The sequence below is a fragment of the Engraulis encrasicolus genome, chromosome 15, assembly GCF_034702125.1.
Source record: "Engraulis encrasicolus isolate BLACKSEA-1 chromosome 15, IST_EnEncr_1.0, whole genome shotgun sequence".
NCBI classification, from domain to species: Eukaryota; Metazoa; Chordata; class Actinopteri; order Clupeiformes; family Engraulidae; genus Engraulis; species Engraulis encrasicolus.
In genome coordinates, this window is record NC_085871.1 from 49,973,478 (window position 1) to 50,000,111 (window position 26,634).

The 26,634-nt window shown below is 41.1% G+C and overlaps 1 protein-coding gene and 1 long non-coding RNA gene across 2 annotated transcripts in view; one reads left to right on the plus strand and one right to left on the minus strand.

Annotated features, from left to right (window-relative positions):
• LOC134464325 (zinc finger protein 501-like) overlaps positions 1–21,144 on the plus strand; it is a 419,382-nt gene extending 398,238 nt beyond the window's left edge. Inside the window, exons 2-3 of the mRNA XM_063217792.1 lie at positions 1,523–1,957; positions 19,994–21,144. Coding sequence (XP_063073862.1) covers positions 1,543–1,957; positions 19,994–21,102 — 1,524 coding nt within the window. The 5' untranslated portion in view covers positions 1,523–1,542 and the 3' untranslated portion in view covers positions 21,103–21,144. The remainder of the gene's footprint in view (positions 1–1,522; positions 1,958–19,993) is intronic.
• Positions 13,095–14,434, minus strand: LOC134464162 (uncharacterized). Its single transcript, XR_010037850.1, has 2 exons — positions 14,277–14,434; positions 13,095–14,192 (listed from the first exon to the last, which is right to left on the minus strand). It is a non-coding gene; the product is annotated as an uncharacterized LOC134464162 (long non-coding RNA).
• Positions 21,145–26,634: the final 5,490 nt, after the last annotated feature.

Here is a 26,634-nt window from a genome sequence, read left to right on the forward strand (position 1 = left end):
GGGATGAGGATTTAGCTTGACTCGCTCCATTGACTCGCATTCAAAATTTTGCGAGCTCCTGCCCCATGTATCGGAAGTAGAAGGGCGTGACTTAGGTGCACCATTGTAAATTCCATAGGGGCCGGAATACTTGGCTATTATGACACACTGCCCTGCTCTCTGATTGGGCAGAGAAACTGTAAAGGTCGGAATGCTTGGCCATTATGACACAGATCCCATGATCTTGGACGTTATGAGTCATCCTCGCCATACTGTCTTTCAGATCGAAACGATTGTGTAGAACTAAAGGCAGTATGGGAGTTCCCAGGCTAGTCTGGCTTCATCTCCGTTCCGTTTCCAAGGAAACAAAACGCTATCTTTAGAAAGGTATTATAACCCCGCACATAAAGTGGGCTACCTTCGGATTGGTAGGTGCTAGGAAAATACCGTTTTCAGTTATGGAAAGCTCAGGTTCTCAGCTTTTAAACAAGGACCATGGTGTGTCTTTAGGTCTAATTAAAAATATTCTGTGTCAGATCGAAAAAATAAAGTTTTGAATGGGTTTCAATGGCTCCAAGCCAGGGGTAGTCCACCAGCAGCGGTAGATCACCACCAGGGGGCAGCACTATGACGTCAGCTGCAACCCAAGAATTACTGCTATGTGCTTCGCTGTGACATGTCTCGAATCTCTTTGCATGGTGCTGCGCAATGCACAGAAGTACATATTGAAGAATAATCCCATTTTACGGTGCAATTTTAAAAACAAAACAATTTTAAAGTCAAGTGTTCTTCCATAGTAAATATGGTCACATGTCAGAACTATTGAAAATAGAAAATGCTTATTCAAGAGGAGACACGTAGAGTTATAGTTCATTAACAGCATAGCAGGCCAAAGTAAGAAGATAAAATAAATAAAAGTCAAGTTCTCACCGATCAGACATGCAGTGTAGGCACTCTCTCCAGTGTCACTTGAGAGGACACCACAGAGCTTTTAGGAGCAATAGTAGAAAGATCATGGGGAATATGTTTGTGCAGAATATTACTAATTGTATTGTATTATGCAGAAAAATCACATCGATAATGTCACACCGCAGGACACGTTTTCCCAAAAATGGCTAAAAATAGGGGGAATTCCTTGGACCATGCACTACAGTTCTAGACTCTTCTGCCTTTGAAAAAATAATTCGATCCATTTTTTTCAGGAATTGGAGAAATGTTTTTTTTTTATTGTGTTCCACCCTCAAACGTCAACCACTCATATGCACACTTTAATAAAAATAGAGGGTGTGATTGAAGGGAGCCCAACACCATGTATCAGTTGTGGATGACTATTACACAACTTTGATGTCCTCTTGGAAAATTGGAAATGAAATAGATCTAACAAACTCTCAAAATCCTATAAACAATTTTGAAGTCTTTCACAGGGATGTTGCTATCTTGTTATTACCAAGGTACGTTTGGGTGGCACGTTATTAACGTGAGGTTGCAGAAGTATAATAAACTTTGCCAGTAATTGTCATGATTTTTCTGTCCACTTTTAAAGGTTCAGAGGAGACCTCAAATATGGCCTCTGCAGAAGTCAACTCTCCACTCCAGCTGATGAGGAGCGTCAAAGAAGAGACAGAGGAGTTCAGCTTAACTGACTCTCCATCCCAGCTGAACATAAAAGAAGAGAGAGAAGAGTTCCCTGCTTCTCCAGAACAGCTGAACATTAAAGAAGAGAGAGAAGAGTTCCCTGCTTCTCCAGAACAACTGCACATTAAAGAAGAGACAAAAGAGTTTCCTGCTTCTCCAGAACAACTGAGTTTAAAAGAAGAAAGAGACGAGTTCCCTGCTTCTCCAGAACAACTGAGTTTAAAAGAAGAGAGAGAAGAGGTCCCTGGTTCTCCAGAACAACTGAACATAAGACAAGAGAGAGATGACCCCGCTGCTTCTCCACCTCAGCTAAGCGGCGTAAGAGAAGACAGCGAGAGATCTGGTAAGTCATCAGGGCTTATAGTGTGATATAGTCATCAGGTCTTATAGTATATATATAGTATATTTGCCTCTACAACTTATAGCGCTGCTCATTTTGAAATTTCAGTATTTTATAACTGTAAATACTTCCTAACATATTGGACACACTTAACACATATTGCAGTGATTTTTTTCATCACCAAGTATCAACATAACCATTTTTTGAAGATGAGATGAATTTTGGAAAAAAAAGATGAGCTCTGGTCTAATGCGCCATCTGTCTTAAGAAACCCCAAGGTTTTTTTTCGGCATTATTTCACTAGCGTGCCTACTCTGAATGAGCCATTTTGATATAGATTAATCTAGATTAATCTAGATTAATTTCATAATTACAGTGAGATTAATCTAGATTTAAAAAATGAATCTATGCCCACCCCTAATTATTTTAATTGTAAAATCATAATAATCATCATCATCATCATTTTAGTAGTAGTAGTAGTAGTGGTAGTGGTAGCGGTAGTAGTAGTCTTGGAATAAAGTGATGAAATAGGAGAGGATTAAAGAATTGTAGCACTCTTGTTTGCAACAAGGACTCCCGTCCTAACTAGTCTTTCAATCAGCACCTGTAACTTTATATTTGCTATGAAGCTCGTGTCTTACTCGTTAAGTTATCAGCTGTATTGCAAAATAACTTAATTCATACTGGCTAGAGATTCCCTCAGACTATTTTGACAGCATGGTCCTGGAGTTTTAGTTAGAAGAGTTTGCTTGCATGCAGTATTCAATATCAGGTGAATATTGAAGGCACAGAAGTTCATATTGGCACCAGACAACCATGTGGTTCTTGCCACATTGTTGCGATCTAATTCAGCTGCTTGCATCATTATAATATTATACCACTGCAATGCTGACATGTGGATTGCAGGTTAGCAGCAGTGATTATAACAATTATGGTTTGGATACTTATACACAATGTTCATTACTTGTAAAGTTCATCATCACATTGATCCAGGTGAGATGATGGAAGCCGAAAGGAAGCTTTGCAGCATGCAAAAGCGTTCAGATATGGTGGTGGATTGGGGGCGGGGCACAGTTCTTCAGTCAGGGTACCTCTGTCGTGGTGACTGTTGGCGGGGGTGGGAGTGTTTTATGGTCGCATAGGAAAGTAAAAGTTGATTAGAGATGACACATAGGAGGAGACAGTTTGTAAAGAGGTATCCTGATTGTAGAACTCCCCCCCCCACCCCCACCCCATTATCCTCCCCTGCCCGAAGTGCCCTGAGCATGGTGGTGGTATCCTTACTGAAATCAATACCTATGTTGTCATTGTCCTTCAAGGTACCAATTCCGTTGTACCTGTACAATGACAATAAAGTTTCATTCAAAGTTTCATTCAGGTGTTCCTCATTGAATTGCCAATGACGGATGGTTGCACACAACAATATGAATGCAGCTACCTAATGCACCATCAATGACAATGGCAAGCTACCTTATAAAGTCAGCTCATAAGATGCAGCTAGTGATTGAAAGTTAAGTGTGTATAAAATCATTTGTCACAGGCCAGAGCATTGAAAGTTCCTGACTTGTTTAATACGTTTCATTTTTTTTTTTCAAATATTAAATCACCATCAAGGAAGTCAAGGTTGCATCAAGGAAATCATATCAACACCTTGTTTTATTTCCAGAGGTTGTTTTTTTTATGACTTCTCTCAAAATGGTACTTCTCTCAAGTAGTCACTTGATCATCTGGCCGATAGTACACTTAAAAAGATGAGGCCAGAATCCCTGAAAAAAATCAGAAATACTGAGCTGAACAAACAGCTTTGCCTGGGCCCGGGATAAAGTCGTCTGAAGAGACCCCTTCCCAATACATGCAATGTAATGAGTACCCAATCTTGATTCCCCCATGTCCTTGACCCAGAACAATTCACCACTTCCGCTTCTCTCTGCACTATTTGATCACAGGCTTATGTCACACCGCAATGCGCTTCACGATCATTATAGTTCAGTTTCTTGTGTATTTTCGTTCAATTTTTTTGGGGATTATGAAACCTATATATTTTTGGAAACCGCAGAGTGTAAGGAATCAGAAAAGCAATGTTTTACAATTTTCCTTGGTTGCTATGGCAACTATATATGGCTTTCAAAATGGCCGCCTTCTAATGCCAATTTATTCAATCTGTCATCAAGAGAAATGCATATAAACTCATTTTTTAGTAATCAAATTGTCATGTGGGATGAGAGAAAATATTTCCATTTAGTTTTAGATGATCAATGGCCCATATTTAAGATTTTTAAGCGTTTTATTTTGTTTTAAGGCATTGCAGGTGAATAGGGTAATTTTTTTTAACGTACAGATATCACTATGAAACTTTACTAGTTGATTATTTACATGGAAAGGAGAAAAAAATGTATTACAAGTTTTCTATAATTTCATGTTTACATATGCTAATGAGGCTATTTATGATACGCTCATTTGCATACATGCGACGAAGCAATGAAGCGAAGAATCTGGCCACCTGAAAAAGCAAGTTTCAAATGCTGTTGTTTTTTAAAATTTCTTGATATGTTGCATAAAAATATATTTAGAGAGGGCATTGTGACTTTTGTTATCCAGTAAATCAGGAAATACTGCCTGCCATTGACCGACAAAATGGGCTATTTTCGCTATTTTTGCGATTCTTTGCCTATGTCATATACCTACCAGTAGGCTAAATCAAATCATGAATGAGATATCAACAAATCCCTCCGTGCAAACATTCACACTCTTGATAGGAAAAGACCTGTTAAGTTGGGTGCAGGTAGGTTGCATAGAAGTGGAGATTATTTGATCAGAGCAGGAGAAAAAACACATTTTGAGAAAACGGCCTTACAAAAGGATTACATCATCAACTTCAAACTTCATCCACCCCACCTCAGGGGGAGCATTTTATTAGGCCTATGTGTGGGAATTTAGTATATTGTGCAGTTTTGTGCTTTTATGATGATTTTCTGTATTTATTTGATATTATATTTCTATTGTAGCCCTAGCCTCTTCCCCCCGTTACATTGGCAAATTTGTATTCCATGTAAAAAAATATAGCCTATCACTGTTGGCTTGGTGATACTGTGTGGTACAAAGTAGTTCTTAAGTTTCAACGCCTTAACACAGTACCTCTGTTATAACCTTATTGCCAACAAAATGTTACTGACCAAGTCTAAATTGGCTCCTTGCATTGTTAGCAATATTGTTATGATGCAGTTGAGTGTTTTCAGCTAAGAGTGAATTGGTAAGAGTGAATTGGCCATTTGCTGTAAGTGGCTATGTAGCAGGTAGCCCCTTGTCAGTATATCAGGAATATACTACACATCATCACTAAAAATGTATAGGCCTACATCCACTACTTTTCCTCACATATGTGTTATGTTTAAGCATGCATGTACAAGAGAAGGTATCGCATAAACTTGAATTGATGTCTATGCCTGCTATTGTCTAAAGGGTACCTTGTACATAAGTACTACTTCAGTATTTTTGAGAAACTCAGCTGAAGGATATTATAAGAGTTACCTGCAGGGACAGTCAAATAAAGGTAGATAATTGAGCTGAGGGAGACAAATGCAAGCAGACTCATGCAGTCCAGTCTACCAGACTCAGGCCTTCATTTTCTAAGACAGTTACAGAGACTCTCACTCATTCCTTCACCTCTTCCCGTCTGGATTACTGCAATGCCATTCTGCTTGGTCTACCCAACAAGGCCTTAGACAGACTGCAAATGTCCAGAACTCTGCTGCCAGGATCCTGATAGGCACTAGACCCTGGCAGCACATCACCCCCATACACAAGCAGCTTCACTGGCTCCCCATCAAGTCACGCATTACCTATAATTATAGAATTATGGACCTTACGCATCTAAGAATCCCGGTCTTAACCTACGTTGACCCTATGACTCTACAATCTCTTTCTATCTCTTCTTCTTCTGCCTTCCTGCTATCTCTGCCTCTCCTCTCTTCCTCTCCTTTTAAATTCTAACAATTATGTTCTTTTTTCTCATTTGTAAAGCACTTTGAGTTGCATCCCTTGTATGATACAGTGCTATACAAATACAATTAATATTATTATTATTATTATAAAGTCCTCCTTCTAACCTTCAAGTCCCACCATGGTCTGGCACCCCATTACCTCACAGACCTCCTTCACCCCATGCCCCCTCAAGATCCCTGCAGTCCTCTTCCAGACTCAAGGACACCAGTGTAGCTGCTCCTATTCTTTGGAGCAATCTACCCAACCACAACCAGAGCGCCCCTTCACTGGCCATGTTTAAACAAAACCTGAAGACACTTCTTTTCCTGGAGGCTTATGGCTGCTAGTTCCACAAGCACATTAACGCACACACACACTCACACGCTGACACACGCACACATTCCTACACGATACCTTGCAACTTTGGGTGTTTTGAAAGGCGTGCGCTGTATAAAACAAACATATTATTATTATAATGAATAATAATAATAATAATAATAATAATAATATTATTATTATTATTATTTTCATTTCCTTCTGTCGGGCACAGAAACACAGCCACAATGGGGAGTGTAGAAACATGTGAATATAGAAACTACCACTTTCACATAGCTGTGTTATATCACATATGTAATACAGTATATTAACTACAATGGTGGGGAACCTTCGTCTCAAGGGCTGCCCTTGAGGCCTTCTTATCCGGCCCCCAATGTAATTTTAATCTTATGCAGTTTCACATGGAATATGACATGTTTTGTACATTTACAATACAATTAAGTTAGGCTATATTTTCAGGGGACCTAGTAAAGCTGCGTCTGTTGTAAAGGTGACCACCTTCAATATAGGTCTAAAGTGCAGGGGGAAATCCTGCTTTGTGTTCAGAGTACAGCCCTTGAAGGACTTTATGAAATTTTATGTGGCTCTCGAATGAAAACGGCTCCCCACCCCTGCTCTATAACCTAGTAAGGCAGCTGGAAGTTCCATATGTCCCCTGCCTCCACGTTGAGCTCCTGCCCCCCAAAATGTCTGTGCACACCACTGGATTGTAAAGTGTAGTGCACTCTCAACAACAGCATGGCTGCTTCATCCAATAGGCCTTTGTCAACATCAAATTTGGGTGTGTATGTAAATTAGCTTATATGTAGCCCCTTAATGCGCGCCGTACCTCCAATGGCACGCTGTAATTGTCATTGAAATGTAACTACCATAGCACTATAATACTATGACATAACACAGGCCCTTTAGTAATGCACCACGACTTGGTCATTGCCATACTGGTAACAACAAATGTATAATGCCGCGTCTTAAGGGGTTAAGTACATTACACTTTAAGATATTGAAACATAACATTTAAGAAAACTTGTAATAAAAATCCTGTATTGTAATGTAAGTAATTAACTGGGAAAATTGTGTGGTGAGGCATAGAAGTTTCATTTGTTTTACCCAATCTACTAGTGTTTTCTCGCTTGAGAAAAACACAATTTTTTTAATGAAAAGTGTGTGAAAATGGGGGTCTGAACTAAATTATGTGGTAAATCTGTGTAAAGGCCCTTTGAACTATCTAAGAATTTAGTATGACAACTTTTCCAATACAAATATTTACCTCACACTTATTTTTATTTTCAATTTATGAAGATATTAGCAAATTGGCCTAGGCGTTTTTAGTGTAATTGTGTCCACTTTTCAAGACCCAAAATTACTGCATTGATGACTTTTGAAAATTGTAAAACATTGCTTTTCTGACTCTTTAGGGTCTAAGGATTCCAAAAATATTAAGTTTTACAAATCCCCATGAAAATTGAACGAACGCATAGCTCTCAACGTAGTGTACCTGACTATTAAAAGGAATGAGGCAAAAAACCATTCTATTTTTTTGCTATGTTGTTAATAAAAATATCCTTTTACAGACACAACAAACAACTGGTGTATTGCTGGAGGTATTGCTCTAAAAAATGGTGGGTTTTTTTTTCATGACGCCACTTTGGATGGATTTGAGTGATGCATGCCACACTGCATTGAGATTTGAAAAAGCATTATACAAAAAAAGGGGCAAAGCACCATCCCAATTTTTAGATATGTTGTTAATAAGAATATCCTCCTCGAGAAACAAGAAACAGCAAGTTCACAACCGCTGTCATATATTGGAAATATTGCTCCAAACAATGGTGTTTTGTTTCCTTCCTTTGATGTTGACTTCCTGGAACTATTTTGGAACTATGCCATTGGCTCCATGAGCCGCCATCTTTGTGTGAAAATGGAACACAAAAATCAAGGGGATTGGCCATCTTCTTAGGATGGAATTGAGGGTTAAGTCAGATATACTGAAATACTGAGCTGAACAAGTAAAATCACCGATTTGGTATCAGAGATTTTTGGTTTTAGTGTACACTGACTTGGCTATTCATTTTAGGTGTGGGTCATTCCACGCCAAATCTCCGAATCATCCCGCACGACCATCTCAGATTTGGCAGAAAAAAATCAAGGAGGTTCACAAACGTCCCAATAGGAAAAGTGCAAAATTATAGATCTCAACTCCTCATAGTTTTGTCATTAAAAATGTTTTTGTCAGGTACCCCCCTGACTCGTTTGGAACAGACTTCTCAGAGAGCCCACTTTCAGAGTGTTGTATCTAAAAAACTACTTTAAGTAGGTCCTTGTGAATTTCAAGGGGTAACATTTGGAACATGTACTTGTGAAATGTGGATTTTCATACATCCTCTTGTCATTTACCACCGTTTTCTGGGGGCTTTAAGTTGCTTGAAAAATTCTCACCTTTGAATTTGTGGGCATCATTGAAGGACTGTGGTAAGTGCAGATTTAAAGACAGAGGTTTGATATGGACAATGTATGTTCCCAACCATTCTGTGCATGTTGTGTTGAAAGACTGATCTTCTGCGATGAACAGTTTAGAAGATATGAAGTCTTTAAAATGGAAAAACAGAAACTTGGTGCCATCTTTGCCATGTTGTTAAAAAAAAAATGTCACGACTCACCACCATATTATCAACAGTTTTGTAAAGATTAGATGTCTGTTCTTAACATATTCAAAAACTGGGATGGTATTCTGCCTCATTTGGTCACAGTGATTTTTTAAAAACCCACTGTTGTGTGACTTCCACTGCTCCTATGAAAACCTGATATTGGGGGGCAACTTTGCCATGCTATACCAAAACAATGACAGCAATCACCACAATGAACTGAACAGTTTTGGAAAGATAGGATGTCTGTTTGTAACATATCCAAAAACTGGGATGGTGTTTTGCATCAATGTCTTGTAATGACTCTTGAAAAACCCCTTTGCTGTTACATCAGCAGCTCCTGTGAAAATGCCTAAGTCACATGAATTACCAGGGGCGGAGCTATAAGGGGACAAGCAGGGCATTTGTCCAGGGCCCTCCTGAATTTGTGGTAGGGGCCATAATCATGACCTTTGCAGACTTTTGGGTGCCAATCTATTTGGGCTGACACTGTGAATGACAGGCAGTTTGACTTGGGCATTTTTGATACAAGAAATGTGACTTGAGTATTTTTGAAGCACAGTCAAGAAACAGTTGAGTGATATATATACCATTATTATTTATTATCTTTTTCTTTTAGCTTTTAGGTAACTACATTTTTTGGTAACTAAATGTCCGTGAATTAAAGGTTATGGCCATGTGTTTAAACCTCAACACTGTAGGAGTTAACATTTTGCTATTATACCGTAAAGTAAGTCTTGAATTGCAGTAGTGATAAATTAATTGAATCATTCTGATTTTGTAAAGTAGCATTGTTAACACATAGTCTTGATGCAGAATGTCTGCAGAACTTCATTGATGATTGCATTACGCATTACGATTGCATTACTCTGTTTTTTTAAATATATATTTCTTTTAGCTGTAAAGATATTTCATATTCTAATTCAACATATTTCAAATTTCCCATCATGTCTGCACCTTTGCTCTGTTAGTAGAGGTACATATCAAATAATTCAACATAAAGACCTTTGCCATGTACCAATACAATGCGCTAGGTTCCTCGGTCATGGTTAGGACTGGGGCGGGGCCAAGTTCTATGAAGAGGTCACCTTTGTCATGGTTTTTTTGGGGGGGTGGGACACTTCTATTATCATGGAGAAGAGAAAAAAACAGTGATGATACACAAGGAGGAGACTGTTCGTAAGGAGGTAACCTGACTAAACAGCTGTCCTGCCCCTCCAATCACCATGACTGAGCTACCCTGAGCATGGTGCTAGACCACTGCAATACTGACTGAATGGTCATCAAGGATCAACTCTGTCACAGAGCTGAACAATGCAAGCATTAATGTTTGATGTTCTACGTTAACCCTCATAAGTTTGCATATATGCACATACTTTTATACATGGAGTGAAACACAAATCAAATGTAGGAAGAATAATCACATGATAAAAGGTAATATCTCATAAACAATCCAAAATAATCCACAGCAGGTCTCAGAACTGCATCAAAGTTGTAAACAAGTTATTAAAGATTGTTATATTTCGTAATAAAAAGCAACGAGATGTGGGGATAGTCAGGATGTACTTGTTTTAAGATCTACGGGGATGTTTCATTGATTCAACATTTCATCACTTTATTCCGGTATTTGGTTTTCAGTGCCTAAAGATGAAGTTTACACACGTCTATAACCTTTGATTTACTGAAATGTAGTTACTGAAAAAGCTGAAAAAAAAACCTCTGTCAACAGCCACTTTTACTTTTTTGCCGTATTATATTGAGAGTGTCGAAAATGCTCAAGTCAAATATCTTGTATCAAAAATGTCTGACTCAAATTGCTCAAGTCATTCACAGTGGCGGAACAATTGCACATAGGGCCTCATGGCAAATACTGGTAGATAGGGCCCCCATGTAGCCTGCAAAGATCAGAGCAGGGGCCCCACCTCAATAGAGCAGCAAGCTGCAGATGTCACACAGTCGTTTTTACAAGTCCATTTTTAAAAAATGAGACAGAGCACCACCCCAGTTTTTGGATATGTTAAAAACAGACATTGAGTCTTTCTAAAACTGTGAATGTCATAGTGGTGAGTTCTGTCATTTCTTTTGTATAACATGGCGAAGATGCCACTAATATCAATTTTTCATAGGAGCTGTGGAAGTCACACAACAGTGGGTTTTTGAAAAATCATTGTGACCAAATGAGGCAGAATACCATCACAGTTTTTGGATATGTTAAGAACAGACATCTAATCTTTCCAAAACTGTTGATAATATGGTGGTCAGTCGTGACATTTTTTTTAAAATAACATGACAAAGATGGCACCAAGTTTCTGTTTTTCCATTTTAAAGACTTCATATTTTCTAAACTGTTCGTCGCAGAAGATCAGTCTTTCAACATAACATGCACAGAATGGTTGGGAACATACACTGTCCATATCAAACCTCTGTCTTTAAAACAGCACTTACCGCAGTCCTTAAAAGATGCCCACAGATTCAAAGGTGAGAATTTTTCAAGCAACTTCAAGTCGCCAGAAAACTGCGGTAAATGACAAGAGGATGTGTGAAAATCCACATTTCACAAGTACATGTTCCAAATGTTACCCCTTGAAATTTGTAAGGACCTACTTAAAGCAGTTTTTTAGATACGGCAATCTGAAAGTGGGCTCTCTGAGAAGTCTGTTCCAAACGAGTCAGGGGGGTACCTGACAAAAACATTTTTAATGACAAAACTATGAGGAGTTGAGAGCTATAATTTTGCTTTTTTCCTATTAGGACGTTTGTGAACCTGCTTGATTTTTTTCTGCCAAATCTGAGATGGTCGTGCGGGATGATTCTGAGATTTGGCGTGGAATGACCCGTGTAGTAAACACAATTTTTTTCAAAGGTAACAGGGCTCCTAAGGTACACCTGCATGTCACACAGGAATGAGTTTTTAAAATTCATTATAAAAATAATGGGGCAAAACACCATCCCAAATTTTAGATATGTTATGAATAATAATATTATCTTTCAGAGACACCAAACAGCAAGTTCACAACTGGTGTCATAGATTGGGAATATTGCTCCAAATCTTTGGACCTCTGCATCTCAACAACCATTGGACCCTTATATCAAATATGATGTGATGTGAAAGTCATGGCACATATCTGACCATGTACCAAGGATGAACCTTGAATGTTGAAATTTGAGGTTTTTATGGACATCTGAAAACCCTTGCAATTTTAATTTCAAAGAAAAGTAGAGGGCCAGTATTAAGGTGTAATTTGACATACAGTGCTGCAAATTGTAATGTATGCTCATCAGGTCTATGACTCTTAGCCCTGAAAAAATAATGGACCTACCACAAATAGTTTTGGAGATAATTAAGTCTGAATATGGTCACTCAGGCAGTGACGCCAAATCAGGGAGAGGAGGTGTCCTTATTTACAGTTTTTTTTGTGGGAAAAGTATGCACAGCTGAAATCTGCAATGGTGTATATGTTCTATTGGATGTTGAAGCCATCACATATATTTTTTTTCAAGCAAATCCGAGGGGATCGAGTGGGGACCATTTGCTGATTCCAGCTGGAATGACCCCAATAGTATAGTATAGTATTGTCATCAGGGCTTATAGTATAGTGTAGTATTGTCATCAGGGCTTATAGTATAGTATAGTATTGTCATCAGGGTTTATAGTATAGTGTAGTATTGTCATCGGGTCTTATAGTATAGTGTAATATTGTCATCAGGGTTTATAGTATAGTGTAGTATAGTATAGTATAGTATAGTATAGTATTGTCATCAGGTCTCATAGTATAGTATTGCCATCAGGGCATATAGTATACTGTACTATTGTTATCAGGCCGATTTAAAATTACTGGACTTTAAGTGTCTCTGTAAAAGAACAGAGAATGGGAGGAGTAAAGCTATGTGTACACAAAGAGCGACCTATACTACCTGAGCAACGGAAGTCATTATTTCTCTATGGAGGGTCGTCGACTAAAGCAACCAAAGCGAATTTACCAGGAGCAAAGCGACCTGAGCGTCAAGAGTGAATTTCAGCGATTCAAGTCAAGCTAATTGTAACAGTGGCACGTTTACAGTTAATTCAATTCAACTCAGCTCTTGCACGACTACGCCACCTAGGGTGGGGGAAGACAACCTAGGAGTGAAATTACCCCCCAAATTAGTAAACCAGGACACAGGTTCGGAGCACTCTTAGGCAAGGGTCAAGTTCGTGTTTTATTCTCTTTTCACAGATACAATAGTAATACAAATCAATAAAATATACATGCAGGTCATTGAAGTCAGGTAAGTTCAAATGTACAACGTACAGTGGTGATGCATAGGGGACAACTGGTAATACATTACGGAATACAACATGGATGAATGGTATAAGACAATATTGCACAAATTCCCTATTATCTCACTGGCGAGCAGTAATGTGGAACAAAACCGCCAGTGGCCACATACACACACTACACATACACACGCACGGCACCTGTGCGAGAGAGGAAGGGAGGCTACACTCTGTCGTACGAACCGCCCCCAATACGGGGGAGACAGGGCAATGGTGTCACTCTTAAAGGGGGGGGAAAGCTAGGCTTAGGCTAACCAATAGCAGCACGGTTGAAAAGGGATAGTTAAAGACTAGGGAAAAGGCCACACAAAATAAACACACACAATAAAGTACTCACACAAAATAAAAAGAAAACACACATCTACTACTACACGCAGCAAAATAGTAATAGTCACCCAAGTGCACACAGCAATGGAAAAGTGAGGGAATCCACCACCCGAAGACCGGCGCGCTATGGCAACTCCATACCTATCCAGGGAGGAGAGAAGAGAGAGACACTCAATGGCGAGAATGACACGTACTAATGTATTACACAATTTGCATACACAGTGATGACTAGATGCAACTTAACTTTTGTATAGCAAGAGAGAGGGGAGAACTACACCGCTGTAGGTTGACTGAAGGGGGTGTACACTTGCCTCCGGTGCCGTGCCTAGATGACAATCACACACGCATACAGACGCACAGACACACACGCACTCACAACACACACAGGTAACTAGACCTGCGCAGTGCGCAGTGATGAGGCTGGCGTCCCAAGAAACGGGCCAGAAAATAAAAAATAATTAAACCAAACAAAAGCAGGACGAGCAGGTGGAGCCAGTCGGAACCGGCGCAGAGTGTGACGGCAACAAAACAGCAACCTCCGAGGAGTGTAGCCAGCAATCCCACGGCGTCAGAGAGGCACCGCTAACCCGATCATGGATCCGTGGTTCGGAACAATCGCAATTTGGACCACACACTGAGGAAAGTGAGGGTAGATTTAGTGACTAAGGTCATCGTTACCATCGGAGGAACAACATCAACGTAGCATAGACCAGCTTACCATCCACTGACTGCAGTCAGGAACCCAGGTGCCAACCACTGTGGCTACTCCAAGACCGGCATAGGCACCACAAATCAGGCCTGCCACAGGGCACAGATGATGGGGCAACACACCAACCAGAGGTACACACCGGTGCAGTATAGGCAGCGCGAAGTGAACGCCAGTTCACAGCAGAGTGCAGTAGTGATGGGGAACTTGAAGCGAGGCTTCGAAGCCTGCTTCGAGCAAAAGTGGGCGTAACATATGAAGCCTTGCTTCGAGGCTTGTGTCGGCAACGTAAAAACCACGTGACAATGCCAGATGAGGCTTCACATTTTGCGAGGCGTGTGGAGGTTTCATTGCGCGCCGCTACCCAAACGGGCTTTCTGCGCCTCGGAGCACTTCTCAAGTTTTCAAGATGTGTTGTGTGTGTGTTAAGACTGGATATGTAGGCTAGTGACTTTGATTTGGTTCCACTCTGCAATAAATTCAGCTCACGCCGTAGATTGACCAAAATGTCAAAATGATCTATGCACCTCCAATTCCCTTTTGAAGTAGCCTAGTTTTTCAAAGTGAGACGCTTCCGAAGACGAGGTGGGAAATTGTTTTAGTTCTACCGCTAAGCAATTCCATAAACGAGACAGCAGTTCTGTCAGCAATCATTAATACTAAACTAGGCCTACAGCTAAATAAGAGAGTAGACCTATTTTATTAATTATAGGTTTTGTGCGGGTTTTAACAGTCTTTACCAGTTGATTCATGTTGACTACAAGAAGGAAACTCAGCTGGATCATACAGAGTCAAGTGGCTAGCGCAGTTGTTAAAGTATTCGACCTGGGTTCTCAAGATCATCAGATCAAATCCCTGTAGCAGCGACATGATGATGAAAATCTAACTAGTTCTTGATTTCGCAGGGTAGCTTTCTAATAAAGTTGACCAAGTAAACCATGACATCATCTGCCAGGCTGGTATAGTGGTGAAAGCGACAGAGTGCTATCTTAATAATTGTGAGTTCGAATATAAGTAGTGGATAACTGATATTTGTTGGTACCCCTTGAATTACATTTAATTCATATAGCCTAATGTGAATTATAGTAGGCTAATATTTCTTTCTGGTTATTTTAATTGGCTGCTTATTGTGTTGCGTTTATGGCCGATCACTCCCAGTTGCGCGCCGACCTCCACACAATGATGCTCTCTCACTTCCACGATAACACAGGGTCAGCGTTAACCTTGATTTTAGTGTCCCACAATCACGAGTAATTAATTCCATAAACACACACCATCACATTTATTGAAACAGAACAGATACAAATAAGACGCGAGAAAAAAAGTTAAAATTAAATCCAATGCCTGCGGTGCCAATTCATTGCACACCAGATGGCGCCAGTGAGAACTGAGGCTTCGAGAAAGGCTTCGAAAGCTCGAACCTTTTTGCATGAAAGCCTCATTGGTTCAGGAAGCCTCATTTCGCCATCACTAGAGTGCAGTTCCACGCAAGAATGGCTAGAAGTGGAATGCAGTCACATAATCAGGTCCGTAATTCAGACAATATGGTGATCGGACACATCATAAAGTATGAATATTAAATGCCTACCTGAAGGTACCAAATCTACCGGATAATGATCACGGCTAGCAGCAGCTCACGCGCCAGCCGGCGTCCTCTGCCGGCAAAACAACAGCGGGGCGGAAAGAGAGAGCCACGTCACGTCCAAAAACTACATTTATCAACGTAAAAGTCCTGCCAGTAATGGGCCAGCCAATCACAGGCAAAGGACCAAAATCAGTCAGATTGAGGGGTGTAGACCAATCTGTCACATAATGTTATGGTAATGAGTTATAAAACGGTCCGGTGAAAACCAATTGGAATGTTCATCGCTGGCTGGCAAGTCAGGGGTGCATTTCTCGAAACCATAGTTGCCAACTACGTTTGCTACTTTGTTGTTTGCAATGTCCCATTGGCAATTACCCAAGTTGCTAGCTGGCTATGCTTTTGAGAAACGCACCCCAGAGCTGTTACGTGAATAGCTAAATCAAACATGTCAATGTCTCGTCCAGGCGAAGTAAAGCGAATTCACGGCGAACCTTCTTCAGCTACTCGGTTAGCATACAAATAGGGCCATAAATATTTGGACATCTGCACAATTTTCATGTTTTTGGTGCTGTACACTTTCCCTATGGATTTGAAATGAATCAAACAAGATGTACATTAACAGCAGACTTTCAGCTTTAATATGGGGGTGTTTGCGTCCAAATCGAGTGAACTGTGAAGGAATTATGACATTTTCTATCAGTGCTACCCCATTTTTAAGGGACCAAAAGTAATTGGACAGTCTAGTATTTATACATCAAACTTTCAATTTTTAATTATTTGGTTGCAAATACTTTCCAGTCAGTTACAGCCTGTAATTTGCAATCCATAGACATCAATAGACACTGGGTTTTATCCCTGGTGATGCTATGGCGGGCCCTCTACTGCAACAGTCTTCAGTTCCTGCTTATTCTTAGGGTATTTTCCCTTCAGTTTTGCCTCCAGCAAGTGAAATGCTTGTTCAACCGTACTCAGGTGAGGTGATTGACTGGGCCATTGAATAATATTTCACTTTTTGGGGGTAGAAATGGCTAGTGGCTTTCAGATGAAGCTTTGGGACATTGTCCATCTGCACTGTGAAGCATGGTCCAGATGTAACAGTGGCACGTTTACAGTTAGTTAAATTCAACTCAGCTCTTGCACGACTACGCCACCTAGGGTGGGGGAAGAAACCTAGGAGTGAAATTACCCCCCAAATTAGTAAACCAGGACACAGGTTCGGAGCACTCTTAGGCAGGAGTTTATTCTCTTTTCACAAATACAATAGTCATACAGATGTGCAAATATGCAGTGGTGGTGCAAGGGACAAATACTCATACATTACAAAAATACAATATGGATGAATTGTATTACAGACAATATTGCACTGATCCCTATTAGACGCCCACTAGCGGGCCGTTATGTGGAGCAATATGGCCAATGGCCACACACAAACACACACCACGCATACACACGCACGGCACCTGTGCGAGAGAGGAAGGGAGGCTACACTCACTCGTACGAACCGCCCCAATACGGGGGAGACAGGGCAATGGTGTCACTCTTAAAGGGGGGGAGCTAGGCTTAGGCTAACCAATAGCAGCACGGTTGAAAAGGGATAGATAAAGACTAGGGAAAAGGCCACACAAAATAAACACACACAATAAAGTACTCACACAAAATAAAAAGAAAACACACATCTACTACTACACGCAGCAAAATAGTAATAGTCACCCAAGTGCACACAGCAATGGAAAAGTGAGGGAATCCACCACCCGAAGACCGGCGCGCTATGGCAACTCCATACCTATCCAGGGAGGAGAGAAGAGAGAGACACTCAATAGCGAGAATGACACATACTAATGTATTACACAATTTGCATACACAGTGATGACTAGATGCAACTTAACTTTTGTATAGCAAGAGAGAGGGGAGAACTACACCGCTGTAGGTTGACTGAAGGGGGTGTACACTTGCCTCCGGTGCCGTGCCTAGATGACAATCACACACGCATACAGACGCACAGACACACACGCACTCACAACACACACAGGTAACTAGACCTGCGCAGTGCGCAGCGAGGAGGCTGGCGTCCCAAGAAACAGGCCAGAAAATAAAAATAATAAAACCAAACAAAAGCAGGACAGAGCAGGTGGAGCCAGTCGGAACCGGCGCAGAGTGTGATGGCAACAAAACAGCAACCTCCGAGGAGTGTAGCTAGCAATCCCCCTGTAAGTTAACAAACAGGTACCCATTACTCACTAGCCTAGAGGTAATCGGTGACAGCGACAATCAAGAGGAAGAAATGAATACTTACAGCGTCAGAGAGGCACCGCTAACCTGATCATAGATCCGTGGTTCGGAACAATCGCAATTTGGACCACACACTGAGGAAAGTGAGGGTAGATTTAGTGACTAAGGTCATCGTTACCATTGGAGCAACAACATCAACGTAGCATAGGCCAGCTTACCATCCACTGACTGCAGTCAGGAACCCAGGGGCCAACCACTTTGGCTACTCCAAGACCGGCATAAGCACCACAAATCAGGCCTGCCACAGGGCACAGATGATGGGGCGACACACCAACCAAGTGGGTACACACCGGTGCAGTATAGGCAGCGCGAAGTGAACGCCAGTTCACAGCAGAGTGCAGTTCCACGCAAGAATGGCTAGAAGTGGAATGCAGTCACATAATCAGGTCCGTAATTCAGACAATATGGTGATCGGACACATCATAAAGTATGAATATTAAATGCCTACCTGAAGGTACCAAATCTACCGGATAATGATCACGGCTAGCAGCAGCTCACACGCCAGCCGGCATCCTCTGCCGGCAAAACAACAGCGGGGCGGAAAGAGACCCAAGTCACGTCCAAAAACTACATTTATCAACATAAAAGTCCTGCCAGTAATGGGCCAGCCAATCACAGACAAAGGACCAAAATCAGTCAGATTGAGGGGTGTAGACCAATCTGTCACACAATGAGTCCAGAACCATAAGGTTTAATATGACATGATAATATAGCCTGAAAATCATCAGAATTCATCCTGTGGCTTTTGTCGGTAGTCCTCATCATCAATAAATACAAGAGGATAATCGTATTGACAGATATGCATGCCCACACCATGACACTACCACCACCATGATTCACTGATTTGGTGGTATGCTTTGAATAATGAGCAGTTCCTTCCCTTCTCTATACTAATTTCTTCCCATTACCCTTGTACAAGATGATTTTGTCTCCTCTGCCCATAGGATGTAACTCAAGACCTATACAGTCTTTTTTAAGACGTTGTTTGGCAAAGCCAAATCTGGTATTGGTATTTCTGATGCAATCAATAATTTACATCTTTTAGTGAACCCTCTGTATTTCCTATGGTGAAGTGTTCCTCAATGTTCTTGATCTTTTTCTTGATTGTTGCCTTGGACATGTCTCCACCGTTCACCTGGATACTGTTCTACATCTGGCCAACTGTTGGGAGATGGGTTTTTGTTAACCAGATACAGAATATTGTCTGTCATCCACAGCATTTGTCTTCCATGTCTGCCAGGTAATTTGGTGTTGCTCTGGTATTTCTTTTTTCCAACATTCTGAACTCTTGAATTTATCATATTCAATGTTTCCCCATCTCTCAAATGGGTTTGTTTTGATTTTTTTCCACCTTATGATGGCTTGCATCACTGATGGTGACAGATGGACTTTGGATCTCATGGATATTCCGTAAAAATATATGGAAATGCAAATGGAACACTTCAAATGAACTCTAAGACCTTGTATTGACATCTTGGTGATGGTGTAGTATGGGAATAACACACATCTGACTGGAAAATAGCTGAGAAGCCTACTGTCCAATTACTTTTGATCCCTTGAAAAGTGGGCAACACACACAAAAAACGTTGCTATTTCATTCCTGTTTATGCAATATGGATTTTAACACCTTCACATTAACGCTGAGAGTCTACAGTTAATGCACAGCTTGTTTGTTTTATTTCAAATCCATTGTGGTGGGGTATAGGGTGGAAAAGGATGATAATTGTGTTGCTGTCCAAATATTTCTGGCCTTAACTGTAAGTCGTTTCTGGTGTATGCTGCTTCTTCACACACCATTTAGGCAGTCTTGTCGTCAATTTCCTATTAACATTAATTTCCATTTTCCTCTTCACAGGGCATCAGCTCCTCTGCAGTTCCAGCGGAGAGGAGTTTAGTGGAAAAACACATTCTGCTGCCTTCACTACAGAGAGGCCATACGTCTGCAGTCAGTGTGACAAGAGCTTCAAGTTAAAAGTAGAGCTCCAAAAGCACCAGCGTGTTCACACGGGGGAGAAACCATTTTCATGCACAGAGTGTGGAAAAACCTTTTCGTGCTCTTCTAACCTCTACAGACATCGCCCCATTCACACTGGAGAGAAGCCGTATGCTTGCAGTGAGTGTGACAAGAGCTTCAAGACAAAAGCACAGCTCCAAATGCACCAGCGTATTCATGATGGGAAGAAACCATTTTCATGCAGCGACTGTGGAAAGAGTTTCACAATTTTTGCCTACCTTCACAGACATCGCCTCATTCACACTGGAGAGAGGCCGTACGCTTGCAGTGAGTGTGACAAGAGCTTTAGGGCAAAATCAGATCTCCAAATCCACCAGCGTGTTCACACAGGGGATAAACCATTTTCATGCACAGACTGTGGAAAGAGCTTTTCAACCAATTCCAAGCTTCGCATACATCATCGCATTCACACTGGAGAGAAGCCGTACATTTGCAGCCAGTGTGACAAGAGCTTCAAGACAAAAGCAGAGCTTCAAATGCACCAGCGTGTTCACACAGGGGAGAAACCATTTTCATGCACCAACTGTGGAAAGAGTTTCTCACATTATTCCCACCTTCACACACATCATCGCATTCATACTGGAGAGAGGCCGTACGCTTGCAGTGAGTGTGACAAGAGCTTTAGGACAAAATCTAATCTCACAATTCACCAGCGTGTTCACACGGGGGAGAAACCATATTCATGCACTGACTGCGGACAGAGTTTCACACATTTTGCTAGCCTTCACAGACATCGCCTCATTCACACTGGGGAGAAACCATTTTCATGCACCGACTGCGGACAGAGTTTCAATCATTTTAATAACCTTCACAGACATCGCCTCATTCACACTGGAGAGAAGCCGTACGCTTGCAGTGAGTGTGACAAGAGCTTTAGGACAAAATCACATCTCCAAAGCCACCAACGTGTTCACACAGGGGAGAAACCATTTTCATGCACCGACTGCTGACAGAGTTTCAATCATTTTGCCAACCTTCACAGCAGTGTTAATTTCGTCAGCTTTTTAAAATTTAGTCTTAGTCTTAGTTACAATGACAAAAATCAATTTTAGTCTTAGTCAAATTCAGTCATTGCCTTCACAATTTAGTCTTAGTCTTCGTCTAAATAACGAAAATTAATTTTAGTCTTAGTCAAATTTTAGTCATTTTAGTCAACATTTCACATTTCCGTCATTTTAGTCAAATTATTACACAAATTATTACTAGATAGCCTATTGCAGCAAATATTCACATTGTTACTAGCTTATTTTCCACCAAAACCCAAATCAGTCCTGTAAAAGTAATTTCAACAGCATAGAACAAAGGAGCATTAGACACAAACACTTCCAGGTGCTGGTTGCGCTCTCTCTCTCTCTCTCTGTCTCTCTCTCTCTCTCTCTCGCATTAGAAGCTGCTGCGTATTATTTGCTTTTGAATTTGATCACGTAGGCGAAAAGCTCTTCTTCACCTGACCGCGTGACTCATAGCTTGCAGATTGCAGGCAGTGGGAAGACCAGACATCCCAATGAAGTCCAAGAAGTTTCCCTGATATTTGATAGTGGCTCCCCGATGGCCGCGAGTCAGATAAAATATTCTTGATTTTAGACTATGCAAGTTCGCGTTATTTCGATTGGCAATGCGGGACAGAGAAAGATAATGGCTTGTGCGTCATTCCTGGAATACTTCAAATAGATTACGCGCACTTCGTAGGACGCCCTGCAAAAGTCCTGGGGGAAAAGTAGGCAGTTGTTCTATGAAGACTGGACGACAGAAAGGACATTGACAAGCAATGGTTGAACTAATGCTGTTTTGTTTGTCGGGATGTCGAGGGTCGATAAGCATCTCCAAGTGCAATGAGTTTTTAGAACTTGGGATGTCTGGGAGACGCTATTGTAATACGCATCGCATGGAAGGGACGTCGACTGCTTTGGGTGTTTTAGCGTTGCCCTCGGCGGGAACAAGTTTCAATTCTCCGCACTTTCACCTGATCACCCACACATTTATTCTTATCAAAACTACAGTAGCCGTGCCTCTGTTTAGACTACGTAAACAACTTTTCCCCTGTAGCGCGCGCATCCCTTAAACGTCTCCTGGTGTCTGATGTAAATAAATGCATGAATCCGATCTTCATGGTTTGCTTGCATTCATACGGTTATACAACCAATATAGCAAACATTACAAAAGAAAAGACAACGGACGTCGTCGTATGCGTAAGTGGAAAGGAGAAGAGAGGAAGCTCGAGGAGGTTTAAAATGACAGGAAGATTGGCGCGAGTGACGGTAGCACTGTTATCATGACTGCACAAACACACACATCTTCGTTATGGACAAAAGGGTTGTTGAACATGTTTCAAAATTAACGCTTTCCTCAACGTCAGCTCTTTCTTTTTCTCTTTCTGGGAAACATTTTAGGACCAAAACTCAACTGAACAGGACTCACTGAACTAGGCTACTACTGATTGAGCCGCACCAGCACCAGGCACTGCCTGCAGAGACAAACAGGGCAACAGTGTGTAGGCCTAATCTTCTATGAAGTTCAAGAAACAATAACAATTACAAATTAATTTTAAACAATTACATTTTTCCAGCCTTCACAGACATCGCCTCATTCACGCTTGAGTGAGGCTGTACATTTGCTGCCAGTGGGACAAGAGCTTTAAGACAAAGGCCCTCCTCATATTTCAACAGCACATTCGCACAGGGCAGAAACCTTGTGTGCTTACTGTGGAGAAAGCTTTACGAGGAGAGCAGACCTCAATATTCACCAGAGGCTTCACACAGGAGACAAACATGCGAGGGAAAAACCCTACTTATGTTAACACAGCATGAAATGTTTTAGGAGTGAAAAGAATCTCTTAACACAAACGGCGCCAATGGGTTAATGAGTGAGGACAACTAAATGGAATGACACATGAGGCAATGGAGTGGTGGAATGGAAAATGAATGGTAAATGACCATTTAGTTTAATTCAACCATTACAATTAATCATTAGAATTAACACAAGTGTGCTCATCTTGGTGTCATCAGACCACATGACATGGTTCCCGGAATCCATTTCTTTAGCCTGTTAGTCTCTGATAAGACAATGATTAACATGTTGTTTAAGATGGTGTCAAGCACGTGTTGTGATAACCAAGTGAGAAGTACAAAGAAAAAGCATCCCATGTTTACAGTCAAGAATGGTAGAGGGACTGACATGGTTTGGGGTTTAACGAATGCCGCCATCATTTGGAAACTGAATTTCACAAGAGCATATAACATGAGTACTGAATCAGATCATGATCCTCTATATAGCGTCATAACACATCGGCGTAATCATTTTAATTTCACAAAACTGGAAAAATATGTCTTAAGTTATACTAAGAAGTTTTCTTTTGTAAAACCAACAGTTGTTGTATTAAACTTACTCTATGTACAATTTGGAAATAACTTGTGTGCTTATTGAAATATTGTTGAAAAGTTTCAGAAGAGGTAGCCTAGTAAAACAGCGCCACCCACTGGACGGCAAAAATGCTTTGCCTGCAAGTGGGTCTGGCCTCGGATTGGTCAAACATTTTGAACACATTGCCCTGAATCTGGCAAACCAATCACAACGCAGAGATTTGTTTTGAATCAAAGCGGGCAGGGTTTTGAGGGAGTGACGATGAAGCTTGCAACGCTGGGAAAGCACATCCACGAGAAAGATGTCACTGATTGGTCAGAGCGTTGGCCTATAGGCACAGGTACGGTTTGAAAGACAACACGTTGTTCTCATCAACAGTCTTCGGATGTACTATTCATCGGGGCCAGACTAAATTACACATCCAATCTCACATTTAGGCTGGTTTATCAGGCTACAGAAGAGGCATTTTCCCAAGAGGCACAATTACATCATGACATCCCCTTTGTCATAGGGGAGGTTAAACATGTCAATCATCCCAAGACTGTTTATGTACTTTCCCCCCCACTTTTCTTTTGTTTGGCTTAGTTTGTAATTTGTTTCTTTTTCTTGTTTTGTTTTTGGAGTGCAGCCTTTGTCATTGGCACCCTTGGGTGATTGCAGTAACCACAACCCTACGCACCTGTCAGGTGCTTCTGAAAGTTTTTTTTTTAAGCACCACCTACCCAGGTTTGCCATATTGACTCTGAAGAAGACGTGTGAACGTCGAAACGTTAGTCTTGGCGCTTGCCTAATAAAACAAGTTAATTTTCACATCTGAAGATGCTCCGGTGATTCCTTTCTTCCCCTGCATTTACTAAGTCCTTTCCCGAGACGCACCATATTGTGAAGTGCAGGAGCGCGGAGGATATCTCTCTTTGCTAAGTGTTTATGTACTGTATGGGTGCATTCCAATATACGACCTTGCGTCCTCCACTTGTGCTTGTGGCCTCACGTTTTGCTGATGCCCCGCCTCTGTGGAGAAAACAATTAAGTTTCCCTGCTGTCAGCCTAGCCAAAACAATTTTTGGGGGGACTATTCTTCATTCACCATCCAGTTTGCAAATGAGAAAATGACTTTACAATTAAAATATAATGCTGCTGTCAGTGATGTCAACATGATGTATTACTTCCTGGTACGAGGCCACAAGCACAAGTGGAGGACGCAAGGCCGCATATTGGAACGCACCCTATGTGTGTGTGGGGAGGGCTTAAACAAATTTAATGTACAGTAGCAGCAATGCAGATACAGGGGTTGGACAAAATAACTGAGACACCTGTCGTTTTAGTGTCAGAAGTTTCATGGCTCAAGTGGACCAGCCTGTTGGCTTATCTTCATTAATTGCACATTGCACCAGTAAAGTGAAGTGTGAAGGTTAGCAGGATAAGAGCACAGTTTTGCTCAGAATTTCACAATGCACACAACATTATGGGTGACAAATCAGAGATCAAAAAGGAGAAATTCTTGTTGCGCGTGTAACTGTTGCATCTTTGACTGAGACAGCAAGTCTTTGTGATGTATCAAGAGCCATGGTATCCAAGGTAATGTCTACATACCACCAAGAAGGATGAACCACATCCAATAGGATTTTTCTGTGGACGCAAGAGGAAGCTGTCTGAAAGGGAAATCTGGATGACCGGCTGTGGGTATTGACCCTGTGGAGCTCTCGATGGGCCGCTCTGGTGGAAACAGGAGAGTAGTCCTTTATTGCCTCTGGTGTTAGAGGTCTGAAATCTCACACTACCAGACTCCAAAGTAGTTTCTTCCACCAAGCAGTTAACATGGCTGAAACACGTGTTGAAGACAACAACAATGCACTTTCTTGCACGTTTTCCATCCCCCCCCCTCTTTTTATTCTTCTTAAATCTTTTTGAGGACACAAAAACACAACATTTTATTTACTCCTTATTGGCTTCAAACCTATAATAAGACGTAATAAACAAATCTTGAATCTTAATATTGCTGTTGCATGTTAATAGGCCTGAGCCCTCTGTAGGATACGCATTAGTTTATAAGCATCATAACAGCATTAACAGCACAGCAGGATACAGTCATGGTGGGCTACAGTAGGCCTACATGTCAGACAGAGCTTTACATTGTGATTGCTTCCCAAGCCTGAACCTTTTCTATGCTATAAACATCATAACAGCATGCACTGCAGGATACAGTGGTACATGTTGCTTATATTGCTGTAAAAAAAGATGTTGAATAAATGGCCAAGACAAGAAATACAGTGAGCAATTCTTCCTTTACTTAATTGTGAAACCCCTTTAACATATTCTGCTATTTCTGGCTTATTATTATTGTTATTATTAATAATAATATATTTTTTAAATCATGATGATTATTATTATTGTTATTATTATTTTTATTTTTATTATTATTATATGGCTGTAGTATTAGTCACACGTTTTACCAGAGAGGTCTATGTAGAGCGGCTGTGGTTTTACTTTGAAGTGGAGATTTATTTTGATATACAAGATGACCACGTTTTGGTCCTTCGTCACTTCCTTCCTTACACTCAAGGAAAGAAATCAAAACAAACACAACCGAAAAGTGTTGGAACAGAGGTGACCAGAGATTGAGTATCCGGTTGACGTCAGACGCCGGTTGTCGCGCGAAACTTGAATCCTTGGGATTGTTTGTTGTGGATATTTCCTTTCCTTTTGCCTCGATTTCTCCACAAATGGGGAAAACTAAAAAGAGGAAGAAAACTCCGCTTAGTCCGGAAAAAGAGCCAGAGTCTTGTGAGGGAGAACTGAGTAGCTGTGAAATGGATGATGTGGATCCTCCGGTAGATAGCCAACCGCAGGGACATGGCAGTGGAACAGTGGAGACGAGGGCCAGCGAAAGACAGGTAGGACCAACACAAGACAGAGAAGGAGCAACTGTGGAGGTTAAAGTCATTTTGAGGTTTGGGGAGGAGGGAGGACTTAAATCCATGAACCCAGTTACTCTGACAAATGTATTAAAGAAAGATGTGGGGGATATAATTCGGGGTGTGGTTCTGAATGATGGAAACCTGCTGGTGATATGCAGAGACGGGCGGCAAGGTGAGCGTGCATTTGGCTTGAAGACTATAGAA